This window comes from Myripristis murdjan, chromosome 8, assembly GCF_902150065.1.
Source record: "Myripristis murdjan chromosome 8, fMyrMur1.1, whole genome shotgun sequence".
Classification (NCBI taxonomy): domain Eukaryota; kingdom Metazoa; phylum Chordata; class Actinopteri; order Holocentriformes; family Holocentridae; genus Myripristis; species Myripristis murdjan.
Window position 1 is genome coordinate 34,402,106 of NC_043987.1, and position 24,931 is coordinate 34,427,036.

General features: G+C 44.1%; 1 protein-coding gene across 1 annotated transcript in view; it reads right to left on the bottom strand.

The window, feature by feature from the left end:
• hoxb3a (homeobox B3a) overlaps positions 1-24,931 on the bottom strand; it is a 45,268-nt gene that overhangs the window by 6,886 nt on the left and 13,451 nt on the right. Inside the window, 2 exon segments of the mRNA XM_030057782.1 lie at positions 1-468; positions 8,908-8,974. Coding sequence (XP_029913642.1) covers positions 1-347 — 347 coding nt within the window. The 5' untranslated portion in view covers positions 348-468; positions 8,908-8,974.

Below are 24,931 nucleotides of genomic sequence, written 5' to 3' on the forward strand. Positions count from 1 at the left end.
GCGGGGGGTGACACCTGTGAGCCGGGATGGTGCTCGGGCGGCAGGCTGGGCCGCATGCAGCTGCCGTTCAGCTCCTTGGCTTTGGCGAGCTGCTGCTGGTGGCCGGTCCCGGCCCCGCCGCCCAGTGACTGCAGGGAGCAGGCAGAGCGCTGGTACGACTCCACGTCCAGGTGCGCCGTCGACTGGAAAGCCGGCTGGTGATGCGACACCGGCACCGGCGCATCGTAGCCGCCGAAGCCGTTGGCCGCCGCCGCAGCCGCCGCCGCCGCTGCCGCCCCCTGCACCTGGTAGGACGAGTAGCCACCGAAAAGCGCCGAGGAGTTGTCGTAGTACGTCGTTTTCTGCATTTCCGAGAGAAGTGGCGGCGTCTAGTTGTTCTCCGGTCCTTGATGAGAGCCGCTGCCGGAAGACCATTTGGCACCGGGGGTCACGTGACGGTGTCTGTCCAACGGCCCCCTGCAATCTGACCTGAGAGGTTAGGAGAGGCAGAGACAGAAATGAGAGAGATAAATCCATCTTCCTGCGATGAAAGGCGCCATGACATGAATAGAAACCGCTGCTTTTCTTCCCCTATGCCCCCCTCCCCTCCCCTTCTCCTGAGCCCAGCGCGCGGCCTGCAGATGCTCTGGTGGAGGGGGCACGAGGAGGGCAAGCTATGTTCCCTCTCTTTGCGCACACACACACACACACACACACACGCACACAAAATAAATATTTTCACAGTTATTTTTTTTGGTCTATTACTACAATAGGCTAATTATCATTCGAATTATATCTTCATTATCATCATCATTATATTATTATTATTAGTATTATTATTATTGTTGTTGTTATTATTTCTATCATTATTATTAGTAGTACCACTAGTAGTAATAGTCGTATTAGTTGTAGTAGTAACATATTATGATGTTGTCGTTCATGATTTTTATATCCATATTTAATCCACCGCATAAAAACAGTTTCCGCTGTTATTATTCGTTAGTCTGTATTTTATTGTTCTTGTTTATAAACGCAGCAGTGTTGCTTTCAGAGGTGTTAAATGTGTGTAGTAAAGTGTCTGGGGTGTTTTGTTGTGTAACGGCGGGGCTGAAGCGCAGCCTGTATATTTTCTGCTGTGTGACTGATGTAGGTAGCCTATTTCTGTCAGCCTCCGCCTCACATGTGATTTACTGTATTCTGTCTAGTCCGCTGCTGCCTCACTCATATAAATCTATCAGCTATCTGATGAAGATATCATTTCTGCTGGATAACAGGCATTTCCTCTGTTACAGTTAAATTCCTGATTTTACGTCCTGAGAATTAACCTACGGGCAGAACATAACCTAAAAAATAAAAATAATTTCTGCACAAACAACGGAATAAAATAGGCTAAAAGAAGAGACGTTTTCAGTTCATTTCAAAGGCACACTGGAGGGGTTTGGGCTATATGTAAGCGGATTTTTTTATGTGGAGGAAAGATCAGTTTTCGAAAATAGGAGTCTACATGAAAAAACTAATAATGATCAACATTTTTACATTCATTTCTGTCTTGAAGTGCTGGAGGGAAACCAGTGCAGATGTCAGCCCGGCTCCAATTTCCTGACGCATCTATCCGGTTACACGGTAACGGATTTGGAAAACACAGGAGAAAAAAGAAAAGGAAAAAACGAGGAAAAATGTCTTCAGCTTATAGACAAAGGAGACAAACAATAACTAGATGGGTAGATAGATAAATAGATCGATGGATCAATAGCTAGATAGAAAAATAAAAAAGAATAGAAAGAAGAAAGAAAAGAGGGGCCGGAAGACGCTTCACGAGCCAGTGATCTATTAGGGTCGCGCGGCCACAGTGCTCTATCATGGCCCCTTCAGAGGAAAAAAAAAAAAAGAAGAGAAGAGAGAGATGGAGGGGAGAAAACAGCAGCTCGAGCCCCCGTAGACTCCCCTATCTCGCGCTCACCGCTGGGGTGGCCGCGAGAGGCCCGGTTGTCAGGCACGAGAGAGCACCTGGCATTCATTTCTGCTCTCAAGATAAAACGTTTAACGGCGCTGACCGGCTGCTGCCATCACACACACACACACACACACACACACACACACACACACACACACACACACACACACACACACACACAGAGCTAACGCTGCTGTGCTGCTAAAGCTAGCTCAGTGCTTATAGGATTTTCAACTATCAGCTATCATTAATTAACTGCACAAATCACCACGTCAACAACAACCAGCCGACCTTATCTGCTATTTTGTTCCATAAAATTAACACCAACACACACACCGCAGCCACACTGAAATACACGCGGACAGAAATAACAATAAAAATAACACCAAAATAAAATAGATGTTAATAATGCAGCAGGCCTGATAGCCTGTTATTTATTAGCGAGATATAGCTGTGCAGTTGTATGATGCAAACTGACTAAAACACATTTCTGTTGTAAGACTGTATGCTATGATTCTGTAAAACGCAATTATATTGAAAGTGTAAATTCGTAAAACATGACCAAGAACAAAACAAAACAAAAAAAAATGTTTGCATGGAGGCCTGCTGGTGAAAATGAGGCTAAACAAAAACAAAAATGTAACCTATAATCACTACATATATTAATAAATAAATATACATAAATTAGATCTAATTAGATTTTTGATGTAAATATAAGGTGGGGAAAAACACAGAAATTACTGAAAAAACACGGTCTTTTCTTTTAAGGTTGGAGGAGTGCAGCCCCGGTCCAGCTTTGGACCGTCAGCTCTCAGCACGTCACACATGTCAGCCATTTATCTTTCTGGTAGACAAGCCGGAATCCTAATTATTTACTCTGAGGAATTGTCCCAGGGAGAGAGAGACGTAGAGTCACAGAGAGAGGGAGAGAGAGGGAGAGGGAGAGCGAGAGAAACAGAGAGAGAGGGGCCATGGCAGTGAGTGTAGGAGGAATATGTTATTAAATCATATCGTTGTTTCGCCATTAAATGGGACACGTAATGTCTGTGCCCCTGGCTTGTAGGGCTACCGCTTAATACAATCACCAACTTTACTAGACGCCTCCCTGTATAATCCAGTTACTAACACGGAGGCCTGGGAATAAGACGAAATCCCTCCCATACACACAAACAGCCACCAAAACAACAACAACAACAAGAGAGAGCGAGAGAGGAGGAGAGAGGAGAGGAGATGGGGAGAGGAGAGAGAGGAGAGAGAGAGGGGTGGCCTGGGTGTCCAGTGTCTGTGCTTTATCCGTGGATATAAAATTACAAATGGCGCCTGCCATAAAGAGCTGTGCAGGCAGGCAGAGGGAGGATGCATTAACTTGGACAATCCACGTATTCCTTATCCCATTAACAGAGAGAGAGTGAGAGGGGCCAATTATGGAGCCGAGCCCAGAAACAATGAAAGATTGGCTTGATCAAAGCCATTGTCAGGCGAGTCTTCTCTCACTGCTTCGTTTTGGGTTAAAAAACATCAGCCAGGGTGCTTTGATGTGAGCACAAAAATACCAAATCAAATAAATGTTCAATGTTAGCAAAACAACAACACTAAGGACCAATGGAAATCACGGCACGGGGCGTAATACTAATACTACTACTACTACTACTACAACTAGTACTAATAGCACTAATGAAAGGAGTGGATAATGAAAGCGCAGCATAACATGGGAATTTGTGTAAATGCTTTGGAAATGAGTGCAAGTTGTGAGGAGAAATAGAGCAGAGGGCACAAGGCAAGAGAGAGAAAACAAGAGAGGTGAAGAGGAAGAGGAAGAAGAAGAAACGGGGAAGGGGGGCTGCTGCTGCTGCTGCTTAAAGCATTGTGAACTCTTCTTGAACCGAGATTGAAGTCATATGGGCCATAAATCACCAAGCCAGCCACTCCGCCATTCACAAACACACTAACACGCACTGTCCGGGGGTAGTGTGAGCCCCGGGTCCGGCACCGGCCCATCATCATCATCATCATCATGCTTACCTTCCTCAGCCCCGGTCCAGCCCGACACGGATACGACGCCACATCACAGGTTATTCCTCATGCACGTCCACTAAATCAATAACACACACATAAATAAATAAATAAATAAATAAATAAATGAGGACCACGAAACGAATCCGGTTGCGCTTTTTTCTTCTGTTTTCCTCCTCCTCCTCTCCGTAAAATCCACCGCTGCTGCCTGTGAGAATCCGGTGCCGTCTCGAGACCTCCACCACCACAATAACAACAGCAGCCGCCGCACCAGCCGCCAGTCCGGGCTGCGCGAGGGGGGCGGACCGGACACCGTGTGGCATGAACGGCTTGAGACCGGGGGGGAGGGCTCGGGACACGGACAGACAGGCGGGTCGGTGTCGGTCGGTCGGCAGGCTAGCTACCGCACGAGCTGAGCGATCTTACCGGGAGCCTGCCTGCCCTCCCCACCCCCCTCCTCCCACCTCCACCTCCACCTCCACCCTCCGCCCCAGCACCAGCACCAGCACCAGCGCCTGCACCGCCGCCGCCGCTGGCTGATAACAATGGCCTCAAATTTCTCCCCCTTTTAGCCCGTGTCGCTCACAGCCCCGCAGCCAGTAAACCAGTCAGTCAGACTCCTGCAGGCCCCGCCGTGAAATGTCACCCCATCGCATTATTTGGTTGTCCTCCCTTCTCTCGCACCCTCTCGGTGTCTCTATGTCCCTCTCTCTCCCTCCGCGGCTCTCCTCTCTCTCTCTCCCTCCGGGTCTCCCTCACTGTGTTCCGGCTCTGCCTCGCTCCCCACTCCGCTGTGCGTGGAGCTGGAGTTGGAGGGATAGCTGGAGCTAATCCCACGGCTAGCAGTACTAGCAGCAGCAGTATCTGTAGTAGTAGTAATGATAGCAGTGGTAGTAGCCTAGCAGGTATTCTCGTTATGTTGACAGAAGGCCCCGGTAATACCCAACGCGGCGCTTGTTGGAGGACATAACGGAGGAAATAACGGAGGCTCGCTGATTCCCCGTCAAACAGCTCGGCGTCACTCACAAATTATGCTAATTTCACTGGGAAGGCAGGCAGGCCCTGCTGGTTATGGTGGTCACATGTGCCACGGACAAACAATGTATGTACTTTAGAATTTAACTTAACAGAAAAGTATATCAGGGTTGGTTTAGGGCCCGCAGGTTAAATTTAGCCTCACTTTTCGAGGTTACATTACAGCTGCGCAGTTGTATCGTCTACCAGCAACTTTATTTTATCAAGGCTAGGCTACTGAATAAAAGCTGATTTCACACCAGGCAGGAATAACAGCACTGGCTATAATTTGCCTGAATAGACGAACTTGATATATTTTTATGTTTTTTTTTTTTTTTTTTGTAAGTTGTTTTTCCCCCTTATCTTTCCTTACTAATTATGCTAATAGCTTCACATGCACATAGAAAGACTTACTAGAACACAACTAACACACAACTAACTCTCATGTAATATTGTTGACTAAATGTGGGATCACAGTCCACATTAATGAGCTTAACATTATAACAGCAATAGCAACCGACTGTTTTTAGCCTGGTTTTATGTTACAGACAGGAGTAAAAGTTATTGTTCGGCGATTCTAGCTCTAGTTTTCTTTAGAGAATTTTAAAATTTCCATGCGTTTTTTGACAAAATAGAAATGCAAATGAAGCAGGCTCAAACCAAAGGCCTAATAGCATTAATTAGCTGTTAGCTAATGTCTTTCACAATTCACCTGTCACACACTCAGGAGTGCCTTCACTGTGGGATGGTCATGTTAATTAGTATGTGTTTAATACCTTATTCAAAGTGTCTTTGGATATTGTTTACATCTCTCTCATTAGTTTCAAACAGCTTTAAGACAGGTTAGCGGCCGTCTGTGCTGTGTTAGATGACTGGAAATGTAAATTCTCATCAAGAATTAGAAAATATGCGTAGGCCTACATATTACTGCTGCAAGGATTCAGTAATTAGACCATTAAACATCTTTATATTTTTTTGGGTGATATGGCAGTCGGTTGATGCTGTTTACAGGCTCTGATATTTATTTACTTCTATTTTGTAAGATATCAGGTTTAAATTATATTGGATTAAATTCACTTTTGTTGGCTAACAAAGGCAGTGTGGTGACATTTTTATAGACAGCATGAGATGAGATGCTGACTCTCTCTCTGTCTCGCTCTCTCCATATTGAATGTTCAGGAAATAGGATTTTTTTTTTTTTTTTTTTTTTTTTTTTTTGGCACGGCCCCTCCTGCAGCTCCTTCCATGTCTCACAGCAGAAACTAGACTTGTACTCAGTATTGTTAATGTTTCAACACCTAATCTCCCCCAGCGACAATTTGTGCACAAGAAAAAAAAACACGAAATAAAAAAAGAAAGTGGAGGCCTGGCAGTGGAAGGAAGGAGGCGGGATTGATGCAAGGGGAACAGAACAGCAAAAACAAACCAGCAGAATGCAGGCTGGGCCTTTTTTTTTTTAACACTTCCCGTTCTCTTGTCTTTTAAAGAGGGAGAGAAGCTCACAGGAGAGTCTGTAGCTTCACTGTGTTTTCACTTCTGCAACACCCGGGGGGAGGAGTGAAGTGCAACAACAATTCAAGAAAGAGGACAAGAAGAAGAAAAAAGCAAAGTGACAACAAAACCCAGAGAGAGAGAGAGAGAGAGAGAGAGAGAGGGAGAGAGAGAGAGAGAGAGAGCAAAATGGAAATGAAAATATGAAGGTGTTTTTACAATGTTTTCACCCCCCCCCCCCCCCAAACACACACACACACACACACACACACACACACACACACACACGCACGCACGCACCTCTCCCTCTCCTCCCTGTGTGCCTAGCTCTCTCTCCCACTTTCCTCTCTCTCTCTATTTTTATTATTCAGGACGCTACTCCTGTCGTTTATAGCTACGTAAGATTTATGAGTTCTCTGGCACACCAGCAGCGTGCTGTGTGTGTGTGTGTGTGTGTGTGTGTGTATGTGTGTGTGTGTGTGTGTGTAAACAGCCCAACTTTAAAATAGATAGCAGTCGGTGCGGGCTGCTGAAAAGAGAGGATGAGCTCGGCGTAGGTGGAAGGTGGGAGTCTGAAATGTGTCCGTCTGCAACTTTCTTCCAGCCGGGCCTTTTGTGCGGATCGCTACCGGGTTTACTGATTAACCAAACCACCTATCAGCCTTTTTCTCCCTTTTCCCCAATTATTTCCAACGCAGATTTTTGCGTGTTTGGCCTCTTTGTCTGTGTGTCTGAGTGTGTGTGTGTGTTTTTCCCCCTTGCTCAGCAGCAGCAGTGTGGGAAGCGGCTCTGTGGAGAAATAAAGCTGTGGATTACACGTATGGATCGCCTTGCACAAACAGGCTGGCGCTTGTAAAGCAGAGGGACGGCCTGTTATTCCGTATTTTTGTTGGACGCCCAGACGGCTGCGTGTTTCGTGTTCTTCGGACTGACTCATACGGATATCGGGTTTCAAAAACTGGGGCTCGGTGCGCTGGAAATCCTCTTTCACAACGCGTTTTTCCGCCACAAATAGTCTCTCTCTCTCTCTCGCCCCCCCTTCCCCCCTCGTTCACACACCACACGCACACACACACACACACACAGCTGAGGATGACACTGGGAATTTCCTCACCCTCCTGTGGGATTGAACACATTTAATAAATAAAATATATAGGCTATATTCTGTCTAATTCGTCCGTGAGTTTTGCTGTTTGGGAACTATGTGCCTCTGAAATGAAAAAAAGAAATTAAAAAGAGGATTCATTTTGGTGATCACTTGCTTTTTGTTGGCTTGAAGGAAATAATACTGTGCATATAGGCTTGTGAGCTGTATATTGCTATTATCATTGTTACTGTTATTGTTATTGTTATTACTGCTGCTGTTATAACTGCAGTTTCCATCGCTGTCAGGGTTGCTTGGATCACTTCTACACTTCTTCCTGTTGCAGTTATTATTTCCACTAACTGACTTATCTAAATATTAACTGACCCTGGTGCTGTGTTCACTCTAATTTACATGAGGCGACTGTAACCTGCGGCCATCACTGTGCCCTTCACACCGGATTACATTACATTAGCACGTGCCATTACATTATATTACATCATACACACACACGCACGCACGCACGCACGCACACACATTGCTGCCTACGTTTCACAGTGTCACAAGAAAAATGTCACATTTCATCCCGCTGCAGTAATTAACTTCAGAATTTCTTTGTCCGTTTGAGGAGAAAAAATATACTAATAAATACAAGATGATGAAGCAGTGTGGAAGATGATGGAAGATAGAAGATTATGATGATAATAGTAGTAGTAGCAGCAATAATAATAATAATAATAATTAATAGGTCATGCAGCTCTGCACACGCACATTTTACATTTTGCATACAAGCATTTGAATTTCCAGCATCATGGCATCAACATCTGCACGTCACGTCCCAATAAAAACATTTATTTAAACCACGTCCCTTTCTGTCTAGCTACGTGGTTAAAACGCATCAATTTCAGAGCAAATACACGACATCAAAAACTGATTCCTATTTTTTTTTTTTTAGTCTTGCAATTTACTCAATTATGTATCACAACAATGCAGAACACAACAGAGACTGTCGCTGTGTAGTTGGACAAACACCTCGTTTTTCATAAACTAGCCTATGTTTTTAGGGTAATTCAGAAAGAGCAAGCCTTGTTTTCAAATGAAGGCCCATGTAGCATATTAATAATATTTATAACCTATATTTTAAAAAATAAATGTTTTTAACGGATTTATTTGGCCTGAAGATTTATTCAGTGTCAAAATGTTCAATTCGACTGCTTTAAAACATGGAAATCGACATAATTAGAAGCAAGGGGCCTTGAAATCTTCAAATAAAAGCAGAATAGTCTTAATATAATGGCAACCCGTAGCTGCATTACATGGCAGATATATAGGCCCTGCAGGGAAATGGGACACTAATAACTGTGTGACTTACCGATAGATGTGCTCTTATTTCCTGATGTTTTGGTGGGTGAAAACGGCTTCCAGAAAGCTCCTAAGAACTGCAGGGTGAGGGGGAAAGAGAGGGACGGAAAAAAAGAAAGAGGGAGATGCAATCAAAGGGGGGTCTCAGTAAAATCCGATAGAGAGCACAGACCTCTTGTAGTCTAATCGAACCGGCTGGGACAGGAGCGGCTGCTGACAGGTATCGTTAACCTTAAATTATTCCCGGTGAAATCCAGGAATAAATGCAGTAAACAACGGGGGAGAGGGCGGTGATGTGAAGAGTTATTGATCCCAATGATCATATTACATGTATCGCGTTAAATTCACGTTTGTTTTGTTCTCCATTTGCATTAACGGCTGAAATCTCATCCTGTTAGTTTAAAAAAAAAAAAAAAAAACAGCGAGGAAATTTTGCGTGTAGGGTTTTTTAAATTCCCAAATAAAAACATGCAGTAGTTTCAGATGAAAAGGAAAAAAAAAAAAGAATCGAAAATGTAAGGGGAAAAATACCCAAGTTTATTTGGAGTGATACCATTGGAATAAGTGCATTAATGTCATCTGTGCTCTTTGTAAAGGCCTGTAATAGGCCCTAAAAGCATTGACGACGGTAAAATAAAACGAAATAATAACACTACTACTAATAATAAAGTGCCTCGACTGTGGTGCTTGAAATCAAATATATCATTAGGAAAAACAAATAAGTCTCCGGGTCAATTTTCCTGTGAAAACATCCATCCTATCCCACTGTGACAACATGGGAAATATTTAAAAATAGCACATTAATGCAGAATGCATCCTTAACTTGCTCTGGTATTATAACAATAATAATTATTATGATAAAAAAAAAAAAACTGAAGTGCTGTTAAACCACCAAAAATGGCCCGACAACGAAATAAATGAAAGGTAAACGAGGGAAGAAACGGCCCCATAAGGCGAACAGCTGTTTCCCAGCGGCTCTCAGACAGACCATAAATAACCTGAGCATCATCCACCAACAAAACACACGGACGGACGGGAACAGAAGCGCAGGAAAAAAACTCTGTCCTGCAGGTCGCTTATCCACATCCACAGCGCACAGAGGAGGAAGGAGCGTCGCTCCAGCCCGGGCCGGGGCAGGGACACATGGCCCGCCCGTTATGAGAAGGATTCCGCGTTAGAGGCATCCACATCCGAGGCAGCGGGGGTGACTGATCCGCAGATGGAGCAAACATGCTGGAATAGGGGTGTGAGAGCATCCCGGGCCGGTGGATGAACAACACTGTCCGCCTGGTTGCATACAGCGCCTGATATTAAAGTGCCGGAATAAAATCGTTGCCCGCTTTGCCTCTCTGTTTCTGCTCCTGACAGCTTCCCCCAAACACATAAATCAAAAGAGAGGATCCCCCGACCTCCCCTACCAGCCTGCTAGTGCTGCTACCATCACATCACATCACACCACTACTACTACTACACTGCTGCTGCTGCTGCTGCTATAAAGTTATTATTGTTTCCTTCCACGGCACTCACACACAACTTGGCCGCCGTCCATCGCCATCGCCGGACCGGCTGGGTTCTTCCTCCCTTCGCCCCCTCAGCCCCGGGTCAGTTAAATTTAGAGGCGCGGAAGCAGCAGTGGACTAGTCTAAAGTTGCCCAGAAAGTGATGTAGGGCCCGACTAGCTTAGCCAGCTAGCCTATAGGCCGAGACAAAGGGAGGAGGCTGCCTCCAGCCTCCAGCCTCCAGCCTCCAGCCCCAGAACAGCTGATGAGCCAGTTTTTGACTGTGGAGGGGATCGACATGCAGGCAGAGAGAGAGAGGGAGGGGGGATTTTAACGTGAAATCACAGCTTCTAATGGAGCTGCAGCTTCTAATTCCAGTTATAATAAAGGGTTTATTTTTTTCTTTCTCCACCTTGAGTGAACTGTAAGTTGAAGTGAAAGGTGGAGCAGCCACAAGGACTACATGTGTAGGTTATGCTGCTGCAGCGCGTTGTCGTATATAAGGTAACAAAGGCTCTGTTCGTGCATAATTGAACAAAATGCATATGATGTGGCTGAGTAGCAGCTCGGGCTGTAGGCTACATACAGCAGGATGGATGAGCAGAGCAGAGACGCTGTTAATAATTTACAGCCCCGAACCGCCGCACTTTCACACCAAAAACTCTCAGATGATCTGGACAGCTTCGCTCCTTATCAGAGCTCTCCCTCTCTCTCTTATCTCAGGCCGGGCTGGTGGTGCCGTCACCGGCCTGCCGCAGCCCACACACACACACACACACACACACACACACACACACACACGTAGACATGGACATACACATACACACAGTTTATCACGGAATGCGAGTGGGATATGCGATGTTTCTTTCAGACCTGAATAAAATTTCATGCGGTTCTTTATGTTCTCACAAGTTTTGTGACCTTAAATCCAAGTAAAACTCCAAAACCTGAAACCCGCTGAAAACCGAAGTTGTTTCTTATGACATTCGGCTATTCGTTTTCAACTACATGTTGCTAAGTAGGTTGCTCATATTCTCTCTCTCTCTCTAACTCTACACCAGGTGCGGTACCGGTATGCCGGGGCGATGTCTTCCTCCTCGCTCGTGCATACAAGGTGACGTATTGGCGAACGGGCTGTGCGAATGACCTTTGACACATGGGGAAGCAATATCTCAGCACTTTAATGGTCAGCCAGCAGGCAAAGTGCTGCTGAATCTCTTTTTAATGTATCTTAATGTATTGTTTTATGGGTTAATCCATAACACTGTGTAAACCTCATCATTTAGACTGAATTTACAGCCGCTAAGCATTTTATCTTCAAATCCAACCCAGGCGATCCCAGTAGCCTACACTGTTGTGGTGCTGCAGCCGGTTCATAACAGCGGAGTTGTTGTGAGAACAAACAAACAAACAAACAAAAAACACTCCATACCTTTTCCAGCCCAACATAACAATACCAACAACAACAATACTACAACTACTACTACTACTACTAATAATAATGATAATGATAAGAGTTAATTTAAGATACAATGTCTGTGGGGTTTGGGTGGGTATGGGGTGTATGTAGTTGTTATACAATTGATTATTATATTTAAGTCTTTTGTGTCACAATGTTACTAATAACATCTAGAATCCTGTCATAACATGGCAGGCTGGAGTAGGGCTTATGTTTTTCCATTAACTTGTTAAAAAAAAATGACTTGGCATAAATGAGTGTGCACTGGAGGGTCATCATCAGACCCTCAATTGAACTTCCACCCAATCAGGGGTGAGATGCAACATTTGAGCCACAAGTTGGCAAAAGGAGGGTTAGTTTTTTTTTTTTATCCTACAAATTTTGAAGAGAAAAAGAGACACTCAATGTACATGCACGTGCTAAAATACAAAATATAAAATTACTCATTGGCCAATAGGGAGAGCAGGTGGGAGAGTCTTAAAGTCACCCCACCTTCCTGTTGGTAGGTATGGGAATCACCAGAGGCCCATGATACAATAGTATCATTATACTTAATTCACAATGCAGTAGCATTGCCATTGAAAGATGTTGCAATATGCTGAGTATAGTGAATAAAAAATCTGCTACAATGTTACAGTGATTCTTGCTGATCCAATATCTATACTCGGCATCCATGTATTGATACAATATTGCCACACAAAATATTGCGATGCTATGCTGAACTGTCATCTGTTGCTCTGCCCAGAAGCTCTGTCTGTGTTTCTGAACTCGATCTTTCAAACCAGGTAAAGTCACGTGCGAGTCTACCTGCTGCCTTCACCTTTGCTTTGTGACTTTTGACCTGTTTGGTCCAACGGGGCATCCATCGCCATCACCACCACCACAGCTGCTCCCCCAGACATCAGTCAGTCAGTATCCCTACTTTTTAGCTCTGTGGAATCTTTTCTCTCCAAACGGTCGCTTTTCAGCGGCAGCGCTCGGTGATTTCCGTTGCCTTGAGGTGCAATGAGGTCGAACGGGCACAGCGTCAACCCCCCACCCACACCCCACACACACACACACACACACACACACACATCCTCTGCTGCTGACATGCCAGTTTCAACACCGTTTGTCTTTTCTTTTCAGAGAGAAAGAGAGAGACAGAGAGAGACAGAGAGGCCAACCGACCTCTGTCCTGTCCCTCTGCCTGCAGTCTGTTTAATTAAACTTTGGGTTTCTGGGGGTTTAAAGGGGTTTTGGTACTTCGCAGTTGCCCTGATCTGACTACAGATCACACTGATTACAAGCAAGCCTCCATTTGCGCCCTAACATTTCTGTCAACATGGGGGGTGGGGGGTTCATAAGGAAGGTTATAAGGCTTTAATAGTTGATGTGGCCATGACTTATAATGATGGTTTCTGTGTTTACATAAGGCTACAAGAACAGGTTTAGTCTTTTATTCCATGGCTTTACAGCAGGCAGGCCAGTATCATGCTGTTTTACTGATAGTTTGTGGCAGAAAAAGGCAGATAGCCTATAAATCGGCAGATACAAGTCTGATATTGTAATAAAGATAACAGAGTTTGTCTGCAATGTTGATCTTTACAGTAGGACTAATTTCACTGTATTATTTTTGACTTTTGCAGAATAAAGTCAAAGATTGTACAAGATGGTTTCATTATCATTGACAGAACTTAAACTATTATTTTATTCATTGTGTTATTCATATGTGAAACATTGAAGTTACTTATTCACATCCCCTTTCCCTAAGGACAAAGTAAGTGTGTATGCTGTCAGGGTTTAAAACCTCCACAGAACCATCAGAGCCACACATAAGCCGTAACACCCTTCATAAGAAGCACTTGCAGCTGTCTCTCTTTTTTGCAGGCCATAGTGTCACTTTACAAAACTTGGATGGGTGTGACACAGTAGACCAGGTCATGTTCCTAAAGCTTGTAAGCTCATCTTTTCTCAGTTACATCCATTGTAATGCCTATAAAATCCTTTCCGTGTACAGCAAGGGTGTGAATTGAAGCGGTGGACATATTGTGTTTATGATATGCATACTCTTATTTTGGCGGCAAATGTGAGAGGAAACCCCTTGAGAGATCTGAACAAGTCAGCTAGTTGTGAAGTCTGTTGCTCCTGGCTGTGGACGCATAACTGAGGCATTAGCTCTTCCTGCGTACAAAAGACTTATTGGAGCCCCGTGCAGTCATGAAGTCTCACATTCTGTCTCCAAGCTGTCCTCTTTACCAGCTGCACTTTGCAGGAATCAGGCACCAATTTAACAACATCTGGACTGAACTCAAGACTGTAGCAAAGTCAGTGGTGAGCAGCAGGATGGTGGACGGATGAAAAATGCTGGTTTTCCATTTTCAGCATCTTATATTTTTGGTGAGTTATGACTTTATCCTTGTCTTATCTTATCTGCGTGCGTTGTAGCCCTGGCACCCCGCCCCCACCCCCGCCCCCCCTAGCAACAAGCCTGTTTGCCCTCATGTGACCACAGTCCTGAGGCACAAAACTCCTGCATCAGCTCCTTCATTTGACAGAAAGTTAATCTTTATCAGAGATGCTAATCTTTAACCTAGAACTCAAAGAAAGCCCTGACACAAGGAGAGAGAGGGAGAGAGAGAGAGGTTAAGGATGAGTGTGTGTGTGTGTGTGTGTGTGTGTGTGTGTGTGTTGGAGGAAATTTAGGGGGTTGGGTGCTGGGGCAATTTGCCCTTTTCTGCTCCAGGGCCATGAAAAGTGCCAAGCTCACCAACTCTGTCAGGAACTGAGAGAACAGGATGCGTGTGTGTTGTGTGTGTTGTGTGTGTGTGTGTGTAAGTGCACTAAGGAATGGATGTTTGTTGCAGGCTGATAAAGGGATAAACTGTACCCATATTAGCACGTTTATAAGCACGGGGTTATTATTCCATCCAAATGTTCAGCTGTGTCTGACCTGAAGACCATTGTGCACTATTTTCTATTAACCAACTGATTTGAGAGGATTTCATTACTGTGGATGCGTGCTGCCCTAACTTTCCCTTGCTGTCACCATGACGACAACAAAAGGAAATAAGGCTTTGATTTTTTTTTACCGTGACATTCTACGTCTCCGAATTAATCAAATGGAGTCGAATAAAAATATGCACAGAGGGGATTAGATAAAGGTTTTTTAGATGGTGCCTGATAAGTGGATATATCACTCACATTTCCCTTGTGCAGGAAATGGGGCTGGAAAAATTGAACAAAATTATCATGGACAGTATCGAGTAGTGTTTCCTCCGGAGCTGTTTTGGTAGCCTTCCGGCTGCAGGTGATTTGGGGTGTTCTGTTTGCTGGTGTAGGTTGTGGCACTAAAAAAACAACTAAATAAAAATTAAGTATTTGGCCATTTGGTTGTGCTTACAGAATTACATGTATAGGCACCAGGCTGATGCTCATTTGTACTTGGAGGGAAACCTGAGGTGGATTATAATGTTTTACTTAGATCTGAAACAAATAACTGATTAGTTGATCACAGAAAATGTACTGATTGTTTACTGCAATGTTTATGGAGCTCTGGTGCCTTTGAGCCACAGTTTTACATTTTTGTCCCATATCTTTGGCTGTGTCGGCCCTAAGTTATGATTCAAGTTGAGGTGGTACTACTAAAAATGTTTTAGTCATAATACAATCATACCTATCACACACTGGATTATGCCATGGTAAGACACAGATACATTATTTGATTGTTTATTTTCTCTTGTGGTGGTGGCGGATTTCCTTGCTGTGGTGAGTGCACCACTGCTAAATGAATACAGAGGAAGCACAGCAGTAGAGTTTGTGGAAAAATGTTAATTAATCATTTTTATTATTTATAAAGTAAAAACATCATTTTGCGGGGTTATAGCTTAATTAATGCTAAGAACGCCTTTCTTTTTCTCATGTTCATTTCGTGACAAAGTGGCAAACAAACAACCTATGCACGCCTGAGTCGTCTTTCTGCAGGTGTCAAGAAACAAAAACAGACCAAATGCAAAAAGGAGTTGCTCCACACGCCGGAACTAGCAAAACTTTCTAAGTTTATCCACTAAAGAACCAAAATATCAGAGTTCTTAGGCGAATAAAGACATTTTGTAAACTTGAACTTGTGATAAGCACATGTCATTAGTTCTAACGCTTTACTGATTAAACGATTAATCGTAAAAATAATCGATAAGGACAGTGTTGGTTAGTTGCAGCTCTGTAGTTTAGATAATTTGCTGTTTGAGCTCGCTGTAGTGTTGATGCTCTGTCTGCACCACAGCTGAGTGAGTGTAGAGGAAACGCTGGTGCTGAGGGGCATAAATGAACCAATGAACGAGCTTTTTCCAGTTCAAAATCCACACTTTTGGTCTGGGTTCAAGACGATGTGTCACACCATCTAATGACAGTGTGTCCGACTTGTGTAAGAGTGTGTGTGAGCCGAGTGTTCACCATACTGCAGCATCGCCTGCTGCGGACCCACACTGGGGGCCCCATGCACAGTGACATCACTTCCTGTGTAGTTGTGTTACTTCAGAGAGCAGCAGGGTGGGAGCAGCTGTCTTTTCAAGGTCGTTTCTGTTGAATTTTTGGTACTCTGTTATTCAGAGAAGTTAATTTCCTGCATCAGACTGCGAAGGAAGAGTTTAACTCAGGGGTTTTCAAACATGTTTATGTTCTGGACCCCCAGGCTGACTTTCAGTAAACCATGGACCCCCATCTGAAGTGTTTTTTGTTCTATAGGGACCTTCAGATCAAGAGTTATTTGATTTGCGCTCTGTATTAAATGCCTTTCACAAGCATTTTAAGCACAAGAAATCTGACATTAGTCTACCATCAGCGATCGACCATTAAATAAATATACAGCTAAAAATTACAAGTGTGTGTGTGTATGTATATATGTACACACACATAATTTTTTAGCTGCAACTTTTTTTAAATTTTATTTTTGTTTTTGCATATTCATACCTTGCTATTTTTTTTTATTATTATTAATATCTTAATGTTTCCAGTAATACTTTGATAATTTGCTTATCTGTCCTCAAAAATCCTCATATATGGCTTTGAGGCCTAATTAGTGTGTGTGCTCAACAGTCCGCCTGGATCCAGTTGCTAACAACACGCTGCTCTTGTGACACTTGTTGAAGGGGAAGAAGCCAGTGGCTGTAATGTGATCAGAGCCGGTTGCAGGGGGGGAGAAAGCGGCTCCGTGGATCCGGTCCAGACCTGTCACACTTTATTCTCTGGCACACCGCGAGTCCTGCTTGCCCCCACTATTTTTCTCACATCGCTGTTTTGCCCATAGTTTGTCAGTGATGTATGAAAAAATCAATTAAATCGCGGGCTGCCGTTGGAGTTGCTGTGGGTTTGGAGTCTTCATACCCGGAAGTGCGCAAAAACCGCCGGGGTCAACCGAGCTTTCCGGGGAGCCGTCCAGCTGTCACGTGAAATGACGCACATACAGAGTTTTGGCCTGGATTTACAGTGAAACGCACAGGCTACTGTTTTGTAGGCGGATCAGATCCAACCTGGGACAAATGAGGGGTTTTCTGGGCAGAAGGGGAGATCAAACTTTTGTTTAGTGGAAGAAAAATGTGACTGTAGGAAGCGCACACTGCAGTCACATGCAAAATTCATATTTTTAATGATAACCACCAGCTGATCGATTAAAACAGGCTAATCATTCATTTGGTTGCTGTTCACCTCTGTTCAGGGGAGTCTTTCCTTACCTTAGTTTTAATTTAAATGCAACAAGCTGGCAGCAGATCATTCCTAGCCTGTAATTAGGACTCCCTGAAAGTCGCTCTGTTGTCTTTCTATCATTTTAAATGGATGATCAACAAACGCGGTTGCTCTGTGAACTAATTAGCTTTGGAACTGAAAGCTGTCCAACTTTAAAAGCAGTACACGTTGGAAGACAGTGCGCTTACTAGGCTATATAGGCTGTTTAAATAGGCGATATATATATTTACTACAGAGATGTAAATTTTTAGATTTTTTTTAGTCAAAAGACATTTTATAGGCTAAATAGTAGAATCCTGTTTACTCGTACGGAGGGAGTCCCGCTGGCCAGCTGTAAAAGTTCTGTTCAGTCATTTTGGTGGTTAATGAGTGTGTGTGTGTGTGTGTGTGTGTGTGTGTGTGTGTGTGTGTGTGTGTGGTGAGTCACATGCTGTGTGATGTAGCCTAGTTAGATTCCTCATTTGATTCTTTATTATTATTATTATTGATTCATTTATTTATTTATTGGTGGTGGAGGCGGTTCATATGTAGGAGTTTGTATGTCTCTTAATTAAACGGACCTAAACGACGGAGTATCCACGGAATAAATTAAAGTTAACCTAAAAATAAATGCACAGGGATTCTAAAATTGCACCCTAATTATAGCTTAATTTCAGTGCCTTCTTTGGTAAGACCTGCTTGGAAATCTCTTTTTTGTGCGACCATTTGTGTGTCTTTTTGGGGTGTCTCTCTCTCTCTCTGTGTGTGTGTGTGTGTGTGTGTGTTTGTGTGTTTGTGTGTGTGTATGTGTGAAGCCAAGAGACAGCGGCTTCTTGAGTAAGCAATCTTTTCACACTACCATAAATCACTTGCGGGGCTAACACGCATCTTCTTTCTTTACACCTAGCCATCAGTTCCCTATTCACTACGACACACACACACACACACACACACACACACACTTCACTCTTTCTCCAAACCGCATTTCATCCTGCGAGTAAACTTCCTTTTTAAATGAAAGAGAGATGAAATGAACACAGAGAGAGAGAGAGAGGAGGGAGAGAGAGAGAGAGACACTGAGTGCATGGCGCGGCGCCCTTTCGCCCCCATCTCTGTTACCTATTCTGAGGCATCTGTCTTCAGCTGCCATCACACACACACACACACACACACACACAGGGAGAGAGAGGGGGGAACTTTTTGGCTGGCACACCCCACACCCCGCGGATGCCTCTGTGAGCTCGAGAGAGACCGGGGTCACACAACAGATAATTAATGACATGTCTTAACGGCGGAGCGCGTGGGGATGGGATGGGATGGGACGGGACGCCTCGGGAAGAGACACCGATCGAGGAGCATCCCGGTGGCGGCAGACCTTACCTGCTGTCTGTCTGTCTCCTTCCTCCTCCGGCTCTTCTCTTTTTCAGATTTATTTTATATTTTTCCCGGGATGCCGTCTGCTCAGGACACCGATGGACACACCGTGAAGACCAGAGAACCCCCCCCCCACCCTCCCCTCCCTCCTGGAAGCCTCGGATTGTCTTTTCACAATCCGCGCACACTTGGCTCGGTATTATTGCTTCTTATAACGCGCTAAAACAAAACAACAAAAAATAAAATTAATCTGGTAGATAATAAACAAATGCATGTATCGATACTGTTATTGCTTCTAATTATATGACTATTATTTCCGTTAGAATGCCGCTAAAACAGAAACGTAAAAGAGGCGCCGGCTGTTGCGCGAGAAGCCATAAATCTTAACACCGCTCCGCCATAAATCTCACGCGGTCATTACAGCCTGGATACCTACAGCGCGCGAGCTGACGGGGACTGCTCCGTCCGTCTGGGGCTCGCGGTGCTACTTCTTTACCCTAAAAAACCACATGGCGTGCGCGCGCTCTCTCTCCCTCGCTCTCTCCCCCCACCCGCCCGCCCGCTGCAGAATTCCCGTAGCGGGGCCGGTGCGTGCATGATCACGATCACCACAGCCGCGCTCTCCTCCACCCCCCCGAGCGCTTTAACGTTATGGGGACTGCAAGGTAAGGTTAGTGGCGCGAGCTCCGGTTAACAACCTCTGCAAAACTGCGCCGACGGCTGCTGCGTTTTGCGCGTTACGCCGTTATTCACCTATTCCTCTTCTTCTTCTGCGCCAAAACAACCAGACTCGCCTTATTTTGTCCTGTGGTCTCGCCGTCCGGCGGCGCAGCAGACTGGGGCAGGGTTCAACTCACTGTTCCGCCTCTCCTCCTGCTCCTCCGGTCGTTTCCCCACTTCTTCCTCTTCTTCTTCTCCCCGCGGACCCTCGCTCGCTCCTCTCGGCTGTGCTCGTGCAGATTGACACGGTGAACTGCTCGTGAACCGGGGCTGGACTGACAGGACAACCAGCGCGAGAGGGGCTCCTGTCCAATAGGGGATCCGGCTGCTGTGGCTGCGCGAGGGGTTAGTGAGGCCAAAACCTGCAGGCTGCATGGCGCGGGCCAGATGTGATTATTACATGGCCTCAAACAGCGAGCGAGCAGCTGAGAGGCAGAGAGGGAGCTATCTGACCGGAGAGACAGATTCCACGTGTTTCTCAATCATTTACACATACAGAGCAACAATAATAAAAACTGAGCTGGATTCTGCCTCTGCAAAAGCCAAGACACATAACCCTGTCCTGCAGTCAGGATGCTGTATGCATGCAAGACTGTTTGATTCATTTTACTGGGAAACTGAGCCATGGGAATGTTGTGGAGCTATACAACCACTATACAGGATCCTTTCATTTCAGCACCTTCAGTACTCTTAAACGGACCCTGAAGGTTGGGAGAAATGCGTTTTGTGATGGATTAAAACGTTTTGAAAAAAAGCTAAAAAGTTCCACTGATGTCATTTCAGTGGGTCCTTTCATACTGAAACAGTAAATCGAGAGTTATTAATTCATCCTTGGTTTTTACCTTAATTTGACACATAAGAAAGGTTATTGTCTAAATTTAGGCTACTACCCGAAATGTCAGTAAAAACACCTAATTTTACACCTTAAACGGAACATTTGGAGTCCAGTTTTCAAGTAGCCTACCGTGTTAAATAATCCATGAAGTGCTATTGTTAAGGGATATCAAGAAAACGTTTCACTGACTCTTGATTAAAACAAAGATTGAAATATACCTCGATTTTTTTGAAGAGCTTCTCATGGAGTGTCTTGTGCTTTCAGTGCAAAACTGGGCCGTACGAAGGGGATTGTGTTCCGTAGTGAATCCAGTGTTTGTATAAGTAGGCCTATATGTATATCTATATCTATCTACACACCACACACACACACACACACACACACACACACACACATATTGTGTGTGTTTGTGTATATATATATATATATATGTATATATCTATATAGTTTTTAGGTATGAAAAAGAGTGAAATGAGCGCCGCATGGTGCCATTTGTTTTTAAAAGCCAGAAATTCGAGCTTTTTCTGAACCGGATGCACTTGGCTTTGTCGTTCGGTGTCTTTCTCTGAGTGTATTTGTGTTGTCTGCCCACGCGTATAGACATGCTGCAGAGTCCACAGTCCACTACCACAAACACACACGCACACACACACACACACACAAAGGGAGAGAGATAGGGCAAAGTGAGAGATAAATACCGAGAGAGAGAGAGAGGGAAGTTCAATTACAGCAACACAAAAACCGCTTTGATGGTATCCGCGTTATTTTTAGTATCTGCTCGCCTTGAAAAAAGAAAAGAAATAGGAAAAAGGAAGAAAAAAGCGTCTGTTCTCTTCCTCGTGGAAACATTTCCGGCTCAGTAGCTCGCTCTTCTTCTTATCGCTCTCCTGCAAGCTGCTCTCCGGCCGGTGGAAAAAGGAAAAAAAATGAAAAAAAAAAAGAAAGAAAGAAACGCTGCTTGCGGGCTCTGGATACGGTTTCAACCGGTCATTTTTCACGCGCTTTGAATCACTGCCCCGGCGCAGACGATTATAAATTAGCGCGAGGCTTCTTATTGATTTATTTCCGAACGGCTAATCATCCCAGCGCGAGGAAGAGCCCGGGAAATACCTGGTGCATGCAGCACGAGCGGCTGGATACCTGCCGGAAAGAGCTAAGGCAACCTCAGCTTTAATAATGATAATCATTATTTTAGAATACTTCATGACGATGATAATGATAACAATAATGACAATAATAATAATTATGATGATGAAGAAATAATAGTAATAGTAATAATAATAAAAATAACAATGATAACAACAACAATACTACTACTTCAACTAAATAATAATAATAATAATAATAATAATAATGATGATAATAATAATAATAATCATGTAAAGTAACTCGGAAAAATGCTTCTTTGTAGTAGATTAAGCCCAATATATTTCTTCTTTCATAACACATAAAAGTACTCCCTTTTTAACGTCGTAAAAAAGCATGTTAACATGTTTTTTCCCACGCTTAAATCTCTGGCTCGTTAAGGTGCAGGCGGCTACAGATTTATGAGGCCATGCGGTGCACTGATTTATGTCTGAGTGTTTTCAGACAGTCTCAGCTCCAGAGCCGCTGCACAACCGGCTGCCGAGCTGCTCCCGGCCCCTCGCACTCTGCCTTTCTCTTCCCTTAAGTTAGAAATTAAAGCGGTTTAGTCTGTGAGCTGTTCCACGTGTGAAAGCCATGGTAAATTTGCTCCGTGGAGTTTTATAGCCTCGGCCACTCGAGCAATAAGCTCCAGTCTTACAGATATGGATGGAATACTTTCCCAGTGCTGTTTGAATTCCTTCATTCATCCTGTTTGTTTTTACTGTGTATTTTTTTTTAACCACAGTCCCTTTCATTCTGCTGATCCCGTATTAGAAAGATACAGTTTTGTAAACTTAAAGCAGAAACCTATTGTGCGTTTGATTTCGTTCGAGTGTAATTGTAAAAATATTGCTGTTTATTATATGAATTTGTAGGCTACTTACAAAGCAGCCTCTCTGCGGTTGGCAGCTATAAAAACATGTTTGCATATTTCGATGCACACAGTGGCTGTAATAAATTAATTCTAACGTGACGTGCGTTCAGGAAAGGTGTGTTACGGGTTTGTAAGAACCTTTACAGACACATTTTGATGGTAATTTTGTCTTTAGTCAAAATATGTTAATTTTATTTTTTCCCTTCTTTTCAACATTTCAAAATAGATTCCTCCATAGTTTATTTCGCTGTTTATTTAAAAGCTATGGGACTTTACGTTTCCGCAGCTTGTTGTATCTCCTTAAATAAGAGGACTTGCTATTGTCATATAACCACATTATATGTAAGCTAATTTTCAATATTCCGCTCACTCAACTGCCCAGCTCCGAAACAATAACAACATTGGAATAAATCGAACAGCTTGATATTTTTTCTTTATTTCCCTCGCTGGGTGCGTTTTTACTCTTATTTCTGTGTGTGCATGTGAGGGAACAGAGGAGACAATATGGCTGCCAGTCTCTGTGGTTGAGTGGGAAGATGCTCCTTGTGTGAAGTCTGTCCGCGTGCGTGGGGGCGTGGGTCTGTACCGACCTTGCCTTTGACAATAAACGATAAACAACCGCGCAGCTTCCTTTTGGGTTAGTTTAGGACGAAGGTGCGTTTGGCTGCTAAAAAAAAGCTTGATTTGTTTTTGGAGGCAGACAGTCATAATAGAGCCACTGTTGCATCTTGTTCCGTTAAACCGAGACGGCACATCTTTCCCCGAGCTGTTTCTGCCTCTCTCCTCCTCTGGTTCAGTCAGGAGGAACCGCAAAATGGCAGTGTGAGACACACACAAAGTCCGTGCTGATTTCTTAATTCCACAGTGGAGATTTTAAGCAGTTAGGCTATGGTACGCCAGCTTAATGCCAATTAACAGCGTGTTGAGTGAAGTAATGCGCTGGATAACAGAATGCGATAAGCAAACCAACCCTGGGTATATGCGAAAGAAGAAAAAATATATTTATAGGCCTACAAAATAATTGGTATCCAACTAATGAAATAGATTTAGAGGAGGTTTGCATCTCCATTCAGTCCGATTCTACCCAAAAGGCTGCACAAAAGGCTAGTGATGCAATAGCAAATGCAATAATATAAACGGTAAAAATAAAATGACAGGCAATAATAAGCTGCATACTATTCATGTGTAACAGAGAACACATTCTCTACAAAGCGTTCTGCAGAGTCTTATTTTCCTCGTTAAGCCTGGCGGCAAAGCACTGTGATGTCACAATGGGACGGGTGATGCTGCTATTGTCCTATAGCAGGTTACTGAGTAACCATTAATTTCTGCCTTATATGAGATTTGTGATGTCACAACCCAACAGGCCGCTATTGTCTCACACATACAACCCTGTAACACATTAACACCATTCTATTATCTGCGGTTCACGTTTTCACATGTGTGTTCTAAACAGGCCTTTAGGAGGATTGTGTTTAGTGAAGCGTGAATGGAAAGAAAAGATTGGAACGCAGCCTCGTAGCGGTTCATATTCGTCTCCTGCAGATCATAATGGATGTCAGACGGAGACTAACATCATTTCTCAACACCGTTTTGAAATATTTGAGCGATTTCAGCTGCTTGGGTTTGATCCGGACCTATATCTCTCCAGACAAAACACACTCAACACTGGACACATGGCTGCAGATAAGATTAAAGATAAACCGGCCGCGCGACTCCCATGCACTGCTGCAGTTTGATCAGCCGCTTTTTTGTCTAAAGAACATACTCTTTTGTGATTGAACTGATTTCTTTCTTTGTTTTTTTTTTAAACTTGTCATCATCCAACACTTGTGATTCTGTCTGAACTTTCCATTCTGCTTCTCACCTGTCCGCAGCAGGCTGGCAGCCTGACTGGTGTTGGGAATATTTTTTTTTTCAACGCTCGGTTGTCACCCAAATCAGATATGAGTCCGAGTTACCCAACGAACACACACACACACACACACACACACACACACACACACATATATGTATATGTAGCCTGTATATGTGTGAAGACAGAGAAGGAAAAAAATCACGCCCCCCTTCCCCTCTCCCTCTCTCTCTCCGTCCACAGAAATGAGGCGGAATATTGTTTTTGACACGGCGGCGGACAGCAGGAATAGACATTTTGAGAAGCGCTGCCTCTTGCTGCTACCGCCATTAATATGTGATGGGAAGCCGCGGAGCCGCTGTAATTTGGTTACACTAAGGTTTACACTAGCCGCGATGGCCGGGCCGGGCCAGGCCGGGGCGGAGGGAGGGAAGAGGGAGGAGAGAGAGGCTCTTCTGGATGCGGAAGAGCTTTTCCAACCTTGGAGATGTAATTGGAAAACTGATTCGGCATGCACACACTCATCCATCCATCCTGCAGCCCGGCAGGAAGTGCAGGCCCACATGTGTTAATCACGCTCCGCACACAAC